The following is a 14,201-nucleotide window of genomic DNA, read 5'->3' as shown; positions in this document are numbered from 1 at the left end:
ACAGGCTGGGTCATCATATTGCCTTTACAATTAAATGCTGGAGTGCAAACCCAGCAAATTCTGATTATGATTTTTTGCAGAGGAGGGGTGCTGGCCAAGTTTGAGTAATTAAGTTCTGCCCCTGTAAAGTTCTCCCTGGTTAGAGTGGTAGCAGATAACTTGTATTCACATCCTCTTCTGCATTTGCCATGCATGGCTCTTGCCATTAGTGCTGGCAGAGTCAGGTCACACAGTTGGGTGTTTGATGTTTGGTAAGCCACCCTTCATGACAGGACAGCTTCATGAAGTGTGCAAAACTGGAAAAATTGCTATTTGTGAGTCAATATATTCACAAGAATTATTTCAACATTTGAGATGAGTTACCATCTTCATTTCAAAGCAGAAATAAAGTACTCCATAGAAGAGCCACCATTACACTGTAATTTCTCCTGTTTAAATACCTCAAAGAAACATTTTTTGAGAAGTTTAAGTATGAAGTGAGCAGTTACTTCTAGTAACATGCATTTCATAAATATCCTCATTTACAGATCTGAGCCACTCTTAGCCATTTCTTGGTGATATTTACCATATTTTCTTTTTAAAGGAGAAGGGGAGAGCAGCCTGTGGGGCCTCTCAGCTACACATTCACTTTTGAGATTCCGATCAAGTGTGTCCATGCTCTCATTTTGAATAAGATTAACGTTTGCTTAAGTTGGCATTGAAAATGTTTACGCTAAAAATAGAATTCGTCAAATACTGAAAGAGCTGCAAGATACAAACCTCAGTTTCACGTGATAGTTTTCTGTCAACATGACTTTGAAGGCTGAATCACCCCTTTTCATACTTTGCCATAAACAAAGGAGGGATCTTTTACACCGGTACCAAATGCATCATCATCTAGAATTTCCATCCTCTTTATTTTATCTCAATAAAAAACTTCCTGAAATGTAGACAGAGAGCTGGTAGCATTTGGGGTGGTAAATCTGCCACAGCCCTTGACAGCTTGCATTGAGGGACAAGGTTCTAGCAAGTGTGAAATCAAATTATACGGTTGTTATAAATGTACCTGAAGAAGAGATAGACACGTGGAGTGTATATTTGTAGACATTTGTGTACTCGCAGAGCAGATAATTCTTTTAATTTTTTTTCTTAAGGAAATTTAACAAAGCATATGAAGTCAAAGGCACATAGCAAGAAGTGCATGGATTTGGGAGTCTCAGTAGGCTTAATAGATGACCAGGATGGAGAAGAAGAATTTGGTAAGAAATTAAGGTCTTCTTTCTTTACAGAATTATTGTGTCTATTTTGTCATCTCAGTTTCTTACCCTTTCTTTTCCAAAGCTTTTTAATTCTTGTACAGGAAAAAGATACAGAGATAAAAATCTTAAGAGCTAGTCCAAGGGAGCCAGAAATACTGGAAAAACTTTCACTGAAAGAAATGACAAGCATATGCTAAGGATAAATTGCTGTTGAATTTTTCACGAAGTGTTATGCAGTTTAACTTTATCACTTTCACAGATAAATATGACAAGATTGAAAATACCAGAAAAACAGCTGTTTGCCTAGAAAAAATGCAGTCAAGTGTAGTGCTTCTTTGAAAATAGTTGTGCATGAAGTGGTCCAAGTTTTGGGATGCATATTTCATAGAAATTATATCACTAACATGCCACACAAATCACAAATATGTTGCTGAGTGCTTTTCAAGGAGGTTAATCATCTTCCAGCATAGAGTTCTGTCCTCCTTCACAAATAATTAGGATAAATCTGCAGATAGAGAACATACAGAAATTAAAAACATTATTCATCTTGACCTGTTCTACCTCTTCATTACTGATGAGAATGTTTTCAGAATGAATGCGTTTGCTAATAATTGGAATTCTGCACTTCCCACATCCTGAGAAGATTCTGCTGAAGAGGAGATGAGATCAAGGACAGTCAAAGAGGGCCAAACCAGGTTCATGAGTGACTTGCTCAGCATGATAAGAAAGCTGCACCAGACCCAGTGAGATGGAGAACAGCACTGTGCATTAGGACTGTTTGGGATCTCGGCATGTTTAGTGCAGTGATGGCATTTTTTCCTTCCTCACATTCCTCTGTGGGGAGATGAGTTGTGTTCCCTTGCCTTGGTGGATTTTTCTCCTTCCACTGGAATAGTTTATTAGATTGTGGATGAGGCTTGGAGAAAAGAAAGCGGTAGGGGGTCTTTGTTTAAACAGTAAGGGGAAAGAAAGATGAATGCACTTGCTCCCATATGACAACCACTGGCGGAATAAGCAAATCATCTTGAATCTAATTCTAAATAATGCTGGGAATATGACTCAGATGCTGTGATTCAGTAGTGCACTAGGTAGAAAGAAACCTGCGTTTTTCCCTTTTTTGGCCTTCTTCAATATACTCCTTCTTCGTAAGCAAAAAACATGTCTCCCGTCGCAATTTGAGGTACCAGAAAAATAACGCAAAAGATAAGCAGCAGGACAAATTACTGTCTTTTTCTTACACAGGAACTATTTTTATTAATATTTTCAGTCTTCTCGTGACAGAGAAATTGTCACTTTTTAAAGCAATGTTCTGTAGCATTTGACATTTTTGTGAGTTTCATAAACTATGGCTGAACAGATATTTCCATTTACTAGGGACTGAAAACATTTTATTGATAGATAAATTGATATTCCCAATTGTATGCATTAAAAATTGCATTTGTGGTTATAATGCAATGGGGGAAATGTAACAAATGCTAACTGAATTTTCAGTAACACGGGGTCGAAGAAAGCCACTTCAAACATTTGTTGAAAGAATGCTTTCCTTTGACTTCAGGACTATTCAAACGAGAAAGAGAGAGGCTTTCCCTTTTTACATATCATGTACAGGCATGTTTAACCATAGTATAAATATATTATATATTCCCTGAAATATGTTCTTTGCTCAGCACAGTAATTACTTAATCAATGAAATACTCTACTCTGGAAAAAAAAGCACAGACATTCTACGGGATTTGCTACATAATCCTTGAAATTCTTCATGGAATTTAATTTTATGGCTACAATGCCCTTTTTTTTTTCCCCTGAAATAGAGGAGGTAGCACTTCTTTAACTGGAACCCCAAATCAAAAAGCAACTTGGTGATAAAATCCCCACCTTCTTCAAAGGTTCTGGCTCAGGTACCCATAGCAAAACCAGCTGTGCAGCACAAAGCTCAGCCCTAGAGACCTATCCAAGAGGCAGGGTAATTAAACCCCTGATAGAGGTGTGTTTGCTGCAGGCAGACCAGTCCAGGCTCTCCAGTTGCTGCAGACTACAGGGCATTTACAATTATCCATGGAAATTCAGTGAGCAACTGTATGCTTCAAAAATGTGATTTCATCTGTCTGCTCACCTGGCCAGCCATGAAGGTTTTTCTTCATGATAATTCAGAATCTTGCTTGTCAGCCTATTTTTAAGGCAGAATTAGGAGGGGGAAAAAAGTGCAGTGTATTGCATATCTGGTTTTTTAAGTGTGGTTCAGTTGCCCTCTCTGAAATCCTGAACATGCTAATTTTAGGCAGCATTTTAATCTGCTTCAGCCACCTCTTTGGCTGCCCTTTCCCCAGGGCAGTGCAGCAGAGCTCACACTGGGGCCAGCACCCCTCGTGCCAGGTCTGGGCTCCAGGGACAGCCCTGCCAGCAGCACGTCACCCCCAGAGGACAGCGTGATGGGCCGTGGGTATTGAGCTGCACTTGTGGTGTTGCATCTTTGGCCCTTCCACCCCTCTTCCCTCTGGCATGCATTGCTGGCATGGTTGTGCCACATATCCTTCATGTGTTTTAAAAAACGTCTTTAAATGCTGAAATTTTTGGGGTTTGGTTGTTAAAAATGTTCTGTCTCTTAGACAGTGGTGTCTACTCCCATCGCTTTCCTCAGCTGGAAGGCAACATGAGAAGCAGTAGAGAAAGGTGCAGAAAATCTGATAAGAAATAATTGTGACCTCAGAAAAAAAAATTTCTTCCTGAAGACTGTGTGAAATTGGCCTGTTTCTTGACCTGTAGAATGTCTGTCTGTCTATCTGTCTGTCTCCACCTAATTCATTATCTGAACATTTGGAATACTGATTATTCTTCTGGTAATAGAAATGTCTGCACCTTTGCTTAAAATAACTAAGCTGTATGTCTTCCACTAGAATTCCACTTTGAATTAGAGAATTTACCCAGAAATTTAAGAAAGCCACCAACCTTTTATTTATGAAGGATTTTGCTGGTTCCCGTCTTTTTTAGTTTTTTTTAAAGGCTGGGCAATCACAATTATTTGAATATACAATTTTTTAGATTCATATGAGGAGCCAGGTGTGACTGACAGCAGTACAGATTAAATGGATGCGAACTGAACCAGGAGTGCAAACTTGTGCACAGTCCTGGGCACAGGCAAAAACACACACACACACAGAGTCTGTTTTTTCAGTAATCTGAGAAGCTGAAATTTGTTGTGCTGTAGTGTCTCGGGAAAAAAGAAAGATGCTCTCTAGCTGTCTGAGACTGTATGTGATCAGAGCTTTTAACATAGCGTTCTTTGTATTTGGACTTGTCATCGTTTGGGTATTAGTAAATACTTTCTGGCTTGGGTTTTTGTATTCAAAACCATTCCCTCATCCATTTATCTTTAATCTTCTGCTCTGTGGAATGTTCTTGTCACCAAAATACAGGGTTACAATGTGAGGAATGTTAATATCTGAATTAAATTGTCAGAGGAGGTGAACTGTTTAGTGTGACAGACTGCAACTGGGGAAATCCTCTTTGGCCATGCTCACACAACATTTTTCTATCCAGTCTTAAAAACAACAATAATTTGTGTTCAAATTAAAACAGTTACAAACTTTAAACTTGTAATAAGCTAATGTATGAATGGTATGGTATGTCTGAGTAAAATTGCACAAGAGAATTCCTTAATAATGAAATCAGTAGATGGGCAGAACATGTAAGTGGTTTCTGTGCAGAAATTTTATCCCAAAATATTCATTAGCAGTAAAAAGACCTAATTGTAAGTTTCAGATATGTATTTATAGATATCTACATACACACATATTAAAAAAACACTTTCATTTTCTGCAGTGTTATTACCACAGTTCTAAGTTAATTAGCTGTACGTTACTTACAGTAGATTTTAAGTGAGTTTCAATGGCTCTTCATTAGCTTAATCATGACACAGTCTGTGTTTTCACTGAATCTACATTTAAGAGGTGAAAATAAATTAAAATCTTTGCAGTAATAGCCCCCTTTTACAAACGGAATGAAAGTCTGGTTCTGTATAATTTACCATAATAATTTTTAAATATTTTTGTTAATATCAGTGTCATTCTTCAACTAGATTTACATTAGGCACACTGACATACATACATACATACCCACAGCCTGACATTAGACTACCTAGTGCTAGGTTTGATTTACAATATACGAGTTACTTGAAGGTTTAGGTGTAAATAATCCCTTTAAGCAGAAGTTGCTCTTACTTTTTGGTTAGTTTCACTTCATTATTTTCTGTGGTCTTAGGAGTGAAAGTCAAAAGCTCACAAATTTTCTTGTTCTCATTTCTGAGGAGCCCTGGTGATCACCAGTCTGAATTTAACCCAGTAGATGTCACTGTGAGTCCTGTTAGAAGGTGATGAGCAGTGGACAGTAGCTGAAGCAAGACTGAAATCAGCCTTGAAATAATTAAAGCCTATGAACAGACTTAGAATGGCAGGAGGACAGCAGATCCTAACAGGGTACAGATGCTAACATTGTTTAACAATATCTTGTTTACCCCTCTTAAAATTTGTGTGCATGGTTGTGGAAAGATCTATTGCAACTCTAATACCATGGATGAAAGGCAAGTGTAAGTTGTAATTGTTTAGAAGAATGCAGTGAATTGATAACATATAGACCTCACTTTCAATTTATGATCATATAATGACATGCTGAAAAATACTTCTGCCTTTCTTTCCATAGTCTACATTTTTTCTTGAGTTTGATGGAGAATATATAGAATATAGAATGGATGCTTTATTTTTAACTGCTTTTATGTAAATGCTAATCCATAACTGAAGATACTTCTAGAACTTGAGGCAATAAACACTGCTTTGTATTATTCAGGTGTTAAAAGGCAATAAATGTAATAAATTTAAATTTAGATGCTAATAGATAGTGAATAGATACTTAGTAAGCTATGTCTTTAATCTGCATAAGTAGACCTAATGGCAGTCATATAGTTACCTACATAAATGCACATTTGCTTAGGAATCTGTAAAACTGAGCAGTCTGGACTTGTATTTTCAAGCCATTCTTGTCTTCCTGCCAGTGAAAGAATGAAAATGAACACTTTGCTTTTTATGTCACAATCTACTTAAATATGGTTAATTGTAACTGAATGTGACTAAGTTATAAGCTGTTGAGCTTTATCACTGGATTTGGTACAGAAATTGCTAAGTCTCTGACAGCTCCTCAGTAAGTCAGGTTGTGTGGCAATGATACTGCAACTAAAACTAAAAGCTGTAAGTTGAGGTTCTGAAGAACCTTTGTTTTAAGTACTTTGTAGTATGATGATAATTAGATGGCTGTTGCTAAAACCATGTACAGTAAGGACTCCTATAGGAAAAACTTCTAATAAAATGAAAAATACCAAAGTACATAGGGAGACATATTTCAGTTACCTAATTCATAGCATCCCAGCTGGAAAAAGCAGTATGTGGACTTACCAGCCCCAGGCACTTCACAAATGGACATATTAGGATGCTGATAATTACAGCTAAAACTATTGTGCTAAAGAACTGGGAGCTTTTTCTTTCCTGCTCTGGGGTGCAATCTCAGTATAACAGAGCCTTGTCCAACAAGCTCAGCACCAACACCACAAACACAGTAGACGGCTGACCAACTGAGGACTGACAGCAAAATAAATGAAGGACTAAGGTGTCTTTACCTATGGTTTGTATACGCTTCACTACATAGGATTAAAAATACAGTTTTCTTAAAAATAATTGTAGCTGGCATGTGAACAAAATCCCCAGTCAAAAGTTTTGTCCATGTTTCTATTAAACCTTTCTTTCCAGCTGTTCCTAATTTCTCCAGAGTTCAGATCTGTAAAATTCACTTTCTCCTGTGAAGTCCAGGAAGAAGAAAGAGTCTTTCTAAGGGTTTAAAAGAAAAGATTGCAGCAGTTGCCGGAGGATGAGAGGCGTTACCTACTCTTCCAAAAAGACTCTTTGTAAAAAATTGAGGCTGTCTTGAACAGTCTGTCTGTTAAAATGGTGAGAGTTGAGTTACAAATTCAAAAGAGAAGTAGTTTTCATAAGCCTTCACTTAATAGTGTGAAACTTTTTTCCTGTTTTCTTTTTTAAAAAAAAAACTGTGAACTTTCATGCCAGAAGCCATTTCTCCATATGTTAGGAGCCTTTAAATTTATGATACATCCTTCAATTCGAAAATACCACACACCGTTTTACAACCTCATGCAAAGTTAAACACAGAAGTCATTTTGTTCCCTCTGGAAATTGAGTCCGTTCTAGTTATGTGTGTGTGTGTATATATATATATATCTATATCTATCAGCTACATAAGCATATGGTTATAATTGTACACAGTTCAAGATAGGAAGTGAAGAATTAATTTTCCCCAATTAAAACTGCCAGGGAACTTTAGTAGGCAGTGTACAATTACCAGAACGGATTGGAGCCAGTACTACTTTGTTATAAAGACACTGCTTGGAAGAGTCTTCCAGCACAAGGAGTGGTCACAGCCTCAGCCCAATGTCTCCTTCAAAGGAGACCCATAACCCGGCCTGGATCTTCTACTGCTTAAAACTCCAGCATCGGGTCTTCTTGTAACTCCACAGTGATGCTTAATGGGATCACTGATTGGAAAAGCTTGGGCACCTCTTGTTTCAGCAAACATGCATGCAGGTATAAAAGCCAGAGCAAAGCATTTGTGCATTGCCAGAACAAGCAAGTCAGGAATCTTTTTTTTTTTTTTTCCTCATCTGATGTTGCAAAGTGGTGTGGGAGTAAGGGAACCACATTCATCGCTGTCACCTCGCCTACACTGCAGGCTCTGGCTCCAGGTAACCACACTCAAATAGAAGCTGGCAAATGCACAAAGGGTGGAGGTAAACAGGGAAACAATAGAGGGAAATTATATGCCATGGAGTCCTGCATGTAAGGAATCTGTGTTCCACACACAGTTTCCCTTTCTCTTTCCATGGCTTTATTGTAGAAAGCTAGGATGTATGCAGAAAATTCCTACATAAACAGCATTTGCTAGTAAATCCCGTAGCATTTTTAAGCGTTGATTTGAAAGAAGGTAGTTTCTTGTTGTAAATCAGGGCATTGTTTGCACATATGTTTTCTTTGCTTTACAAATGTGACAAGTCAGTCTAATCACTTCAGGTAGTTTTCTTGCCAGTAGAAACAATCATTTGTGATTGACATCAGCTTTCATAGAAAATGTGATTCATGTGGAGAGAGGGAGAAAAGAGACAAAAATAAGTAGGATTTCATAGAGGATACTTATGTGATGTTGGTAAAGAGACTGAATTTAAGAGGGAGTCCAGAGTAAATTCCAAGACTTTGCAATGCTCCCTGCATTATTTAAAGAGTTGCAGGAAACCTGTGGGTCACCCTTTAGATGTGACACAGTCTTCAGTATCTGTTACAGAGGCATTGAGGGAATCACAGAATTACAGAACATTCTGAGTTGGAAGTGACCCACAAGGATCATTCAAGTCCAACTCTTAGCCCTGCACAACACCATCCCCAAGAGTCTTACCATGTGCCTGAGAGCATTGTCCAAATGCTTCTTGAACTCTGTCAGGCTTGGTGCTGTGATCACTGCCCTGGGGACCCTGTTCCAGTGCCCAACCATGCTCTGCGTAAAGAACCTTTTCCTAATACTCAACCTAAACCTCCCCTGACACAACTTCAGGCCATTCGTCCATGTCCTGTCACTGGTCACCACAGGGAAGAGCTCAGTGCCTGCCCCTCCTCTTCCCCTCACGAGGAAGCTGTAACTGCGATGAGGTCTCCCCTCAGTCTCCTCTTCTCCAGCCTGAACAGACCAAGTGACCTCAGCAGCTCCTCTAATGGCTTCCCTTCAAGGCCCTTCACCATCTTTGTTGCCCTCCTTTGGGCACTCCCTAATAGCCTAATGGCTTTCTCATATTGTGGCACCCAAAACTGCCCCCAGCACTCGAGGTGAGGCTGCCCCTCTGCTGTCTCTCTGCTGCAGAGCAGAGTGGGACAATCCCCTCCCTTGCCTGGCTGGTGATGCTGTGCCTGATGCCCCCCAGGACACGGCTGCCCCTCCTGGCTGCCAGGGCACTGCTGGCTCATGTTCAACTTGCCATCAACCAGGACCCCCAGGTCCTTTTCAACAGCACTTCTTTCCAGCATCTCATTCCCCAGTCTGTCCTGGGGACATCCAGGGTTGTCCTGTCCCAGGTGCAGAATCCAGCACTTGCCCTTGTTGAACTTCATACATTTGGCAATTGCCCATCTCTCTGATTTGTTGGGGTCTCTCTGCAGGGCCTCTCTGCCCTTGAGGGAGTCAAGAGCTCCTCCCAGTTTTGTATCGTCTGTGAACTTGCTCAGTGTCCCTTCCAGTCCTGCGTCCAAGTCATTTAAGAAGATGCTGAAGAGCACAGGGCTGAGGATGGAGCCCTGTGGAACCCCACTAGTGACAGGTCACCAGTCTGACATCACCCCATTCACTGTAACCCTTTGTGCCCGACCCGTGAGCCATTTGTTCACCCACCACATGGTGTGTTGTTTATCCAGCTGTGTGCTGGACAGTTTGTCCAGAAGGATCCCATGAGAGACACTGTCAAAAGCTTTACTGAAATCCAGAAAGGCTACATCAACTGGCTTCTCTTGGTCAGCTGGGTGGGTTACCTTATCATACAAGGAAATCAGGTTTGATAAGCAGGACTTTCCCCTCATGAAGCCACGCCGGCTGTGACCGATGGCTGTGTTGTCCACCAGGTGTTTTTGAATACCTCCCAGAATAATCCTCTCCATAACTTTACTAGGCACAGAAATGAGACTGACTGGTCTGTAGTTTCTGGGGTCCACTTTCATGTCCTTGAAAACTAGGACAACATTAGCCACCTTCCAGTCAGCTAGGACCTCTCCAGATTCCCAAGACTGCTCAAAAATCATAGAGAGAGGCCTTGTGATCACATCAGCAGCTCTTTAAGTATTCTCAGATGAATCCCATCTGACCCCATAGACTTCAGGGATCCAGCTGGAGCAGCAGTTCCCACACAACTTCAGAGTCAACTGGGAGTTTATCATTCTCACAGTCATGGTCCTCCAGCTCAGGGCACTGGGACCCTCCTAGCTTGTAATTTGTATTGAAGACAGAGGTAGTTGTTTCCATTCAGAAATCAAACATATGTAGATGTTCTAACATTTTAGATATGTTTTCTTTGCAAGTTACTGATGAAGAAACACTGTTCATGTGAATAATAGAAATGACAGAATTATAGAGAAAAAAATACCAAAAACATTTAGTCAGTCCACGTGTTATTGTTAATAATATCTTTTACAATCCTATTTGCCATAATTTTGGAACAGAAGTTAATGAATAAATTTTTCCACTAAAATGTATTTTCTATTTTGAACAGCTTTGCCTGTGGATAAGAATTATAAATTAAGACTATTTAAAATTCTGATAAATATTTTTGTTAGGATCATTCCAGTGACCTGGAGGATTTGGGGTATTTTTAATATGTCTGACATATTCACATCTGCTGTAGTAAATGTAGGAAATCTAGTTCCCGTGTTTAGGTAATGTACAAATTACTGTGTAGGCAAAGAAGGGAAAAGTCATTACAGAGGGATTTTTTCAAAGAAGCTATTAGTTCCTAATTGTATCGCTCATCTGAAACCATAAAGGCTTATGATGATGGGTAACTTACTGAGAGGTAGCTCAATTAAACCCATTTATTTTATCTGGAGTTCAAGGTGCTTGTTTTGGTTTTGGTAACATAGCAGCCTAAAGTATAGGCAGTATATTCAAATTCTTTTAAGGGTCTGATTTTTTTCAGAATTGTCCATTTTGATGGTAAGTTCCTGTGTAGATTTCCCTAGAACAGCATCTCTGAGCTTTTATCTAACCAGACATCACTGGTTTTACAGAGCCAAATGATTTTTATGCTGATATGTTTTTTTGGACAGCTCAAGAGACAGACCTTTAATCAAATACAAAATATGAATGTATTCAAAGCATTTTGTCTTTTATAAAATATGATCCCAGACAGCCTGGCTTGGAATCAGACACAGCAGATGGGATTTTTTTGTCTCTTTACTAAAGACGACTCTTTCTTTCCAAGTTAGATACAAAAGAAGGTGAAAAGCTATAGTAGAACTGTATTTTGTAGAGAAATTTACCCCTAGACAGCAGTTTGGCTTTAAGACTTGACGTCAGGAGGGCTTCTTTACGCAAACAAAGATTCATAGGTAAGTTTTGATACAAAGAGGGCTTTCTTGGCTCCTAGGACATCTTGGGTGATTTTTGAATAAACCTTTCCAAACATTTGTGAAGTGAAGAAATCTGGTAAGGTCTAATTTTGGTCTCTTGCCTGTTAACGAGACAGATTCTTGACTAACAGCCTCCAGTCTTTCTGTTTGCATCCTTCAAAAACCTTTGCAGCCATGATTCATATTAGGTACAAGGACACCCACTTATGAGTCAGAACCAGCCAGAGAATATCCCGCTGCTAAGGTTGACAGGCCAGCTCCACATGTCAGCACTGGGAACCTAATGAACCAGGAATCTGCTCACTGCTCCCCAAAGGAAGAGTGAAGGGTGACTTTGAGCAAATGGTTACAAATGGCATGGAAGAAAATGGCCAAATCCAGAAGGTTAAAAACAACACGGAAACAGAAGATGAAAGATTATGTAGCTGTATAGTAAAATATGTAAGCTGGAAAATAAAAATTAAATCTTCCCTGTTGCTTTGATGCAGTGGGGTATGACTGGAAAATACATATGCCATGTGGTTTTTTGGTGTTTTTAGTTGTTCTCTCCTGCTTCCTTCTCAGTCTAGGGCCTTCATTTTCTTGCCTTCTACTTCCCACTTCTGCAGGTGAGAAGCAAAGATTTGGCTATGACCGGTCAGGATATGATGTGGAGGAGTCTGATGGTGGAGATGAAGATGAAAATGACAATGAGGATGATGATGAGGACAGCCAGGCTGAGTCGGTGCTATCCACAACGCCCTCGGTGACGGCCAGCCCCCAGCACCACCCCTCTCGCCACGGCCTGCAGGATGCCGCCAGCACCGACGACGACATCAGGCTTCCAGACTGCTTTACTGGGGCTCACACGGACTCCATGGATGGTCTCCCAAAAGCTCTGCTGACCAAGATGACTGTCCTTAGCACAGTGCAGTCAGTCAGCAGGACCTCCAGGTCGCCAGTAGAATCCACCCATCGGGAAGCACATGAGGACAAAGCCCAGGAGAGAGGAGTGGGTCCCTGCGGTGCCGGTGCAGCACTGACAGACATCGCTCCTGCATCTCCAGGTCGCCAGATGTCTGTGGATTACCCTGGTCCAGAAACAGCCTTGGGCCACTCCTTAATATCAACTGCAGCTCTTACAAAGGTAGGAGTATTTAACTCCAGGGAGAGAGTGGTATTTTAAGTCCTCCTTCCAAAAAGATCTTTTTGGAGATTTTTCAGACATTAAAGTGTTTGCCTTTCCCTTTATTCTTAGAATTCTTGGTGATGAGTCTTTCAGAAGAGTTAAAATTAATCAAGGCACAAATATGTAGGACTCTAGAAACAAGGATGTAGTAGAAGCATTGCTTTTCAAATTCTTTAATTTGATTGTATTCTTCCTGAATGGATTAATTTGTATAATGGTTATTTCAGCTGATGTTTGGAGCTGGTAGATTGTATTACAAATCAGAAGGAAATAACAAATATGTGGAATGAACATATGGTGGTGGTCATCAGAGGAAAGTGAGAGAATTCAGCAATCATTTCACTCTGAAATATGATGATACAATCATTGGTAATTCCAAAGGGAAATTAATCTAGTCCCAAAGTGTTTTGCCTTATCACTAAAAAAAACGGTGCAATTGCTTATCTATCCTCCAAATGTGCTTAATAGTAGAATTAGAAAGAGCACCAGATGTTCAAGGAGACTGGGAGATTGCCCTTGCACAATAACGAAAGGAGAGATGAACATGGGACTGAGACCTGAGTTCCCAGTGCTCTCAGCTTTTCTCCAAGCTGAAAGAAGATTTTAATCAGAAAAGGACGAATTTTGCCCATGCACATGGTAGACACCCGGCTTTTCAAAGCGGTGTGCAGAAAGGTGAGATCAGTCTGTGTACAGGGCTGTGGGAGCGTTCAGTAATTTTGGCAACTGTTCTCTTTAAAATTGTGCCCAAGAAATCACAGAGGGAAGCAGCAGGTGTTGAGCCCTTTTCTGTTCATTAAAGCGGTGGCTTTAATGGACTGTGATGGGGACACTACAAGTCCCTTACCTAGCTGACCCTAAAGATATCTTTTGGTAGTTTTGAATTCTTACTACAGACCATGAAGGCATTCGTGCTTTTCAGAATATTGCTCAGAAAAATAAAATGCAGAATAGTTTAATTAAAGGTGTAATCAGAGCACTGCCTTCTCCATGATGAGTACAATATTTAGAAATACTACATTGTACCATATAATCATTGTGGTTGGAAAAAAATCTTGAGATCAAGTCCAAGCGTAAACCTAACTTCGCGTGCAGTTATAGAAAAAAAGTAGCAGATAATTTTCAAAAGCATAAATAGAAAAAATTTCAGTCTGTTTTAAGTACTTAGTGGCTTGGTTTTTTCTTTGAAAATTTATACTACTGGATTTATTTTTTTGCGAAGTTTAAGGTAGCAAACTGTTGACAAGGAGAAACAGTAAAAATTATTGCTGCATTGCATTGTTTGACACAGGCTCATCCATGTTTGTAAGAACTGTGAATTCATGTGGCAAATGGAAATTGGAGCGAGTTTGTAGTGTGACAGAGAATAAAATGATCTCTGATCACTGTATATACCTGCCATAAAATGGGTAGGGTGTTCCTATTTGGAGTTTAGGTTCCATTGTTGCCAGTGGATACCAGAAGGACATTTGACTGAGTTTACTCCCTCATTAAATAGAACCACTGAAGCCTTAAGTAAATATTCACGCAATTAAAAATGTTGAACGGTGTTCATTTATATAGCTTTAATAATTGTCTACA

The 14,201-nt window shown here is 39.8% G+C and overlaps 1 protein-coding gene and 1 long non-coding RNA gene across 8 annotated transcripts in view; one reads left to right on the top strand and one right to left on the bottom strand.

Annotated features, from left to right (window-relative positions):
- The window catches only part of HIVEP1 (HIVEP zinc finger 1), a 128,748-nt gene that overhangs the window by 104,313 nt on the left and 10,234 nt on the right, over nucleotides 1-14,201 (top strand). For all 7 annotated transcript variants that reach the window (XM_032115390.1, XM_032115352.1, XM_032115379.1 and 4 more), the window contains 2 exons: nucleotides 1,134-1,238; nucleotides 12,061-12,578. In XM_032115390.1, the coding sequence (XP_031971281.1) occupies nucleotides 1,134-1,238; nucleotides 12,061-12,578 (623 nt within the window). The remainder of the gene's footprint in view (nucleotides 1-1,133; nucleotides 1,239-12,060; nucleotides 12,579-14,201) is intronic.
- The window catches only part of LOC116446927, a 52,210-nt gene continuing 39,240 nt past the window's right edge, over nucleotides 1,232-14,201 (bottom strand). The window contains exon 8 of the long non-coding RNA XR_004241449.1: nucleotides 1,232-1,743. This is a non-coding gene — a long non-coding RNA (uncharacterized LOC116446927). The remainder of the gene's footprint in view (nucleotides 1,744-14,201) is intronic.

The sequence above is a fragment of the Corvus moneduloides genome, chromosome 1, assembly GCF_009650955.1.
Source record: "Corvus moneduloides isolate bCorMon1 chromosome 1, bCorMon1.pri, whole genome shotgun sequence".
Lineage (NCBI taxonomy): Eukaryota > Metazoa > Chordata > Aves > Passeriformes > Corvidae > Corvus > Corvus moneduloides.
This window is presented reverse-complemented; position numbering and strand designations above follow the sequence as displayed.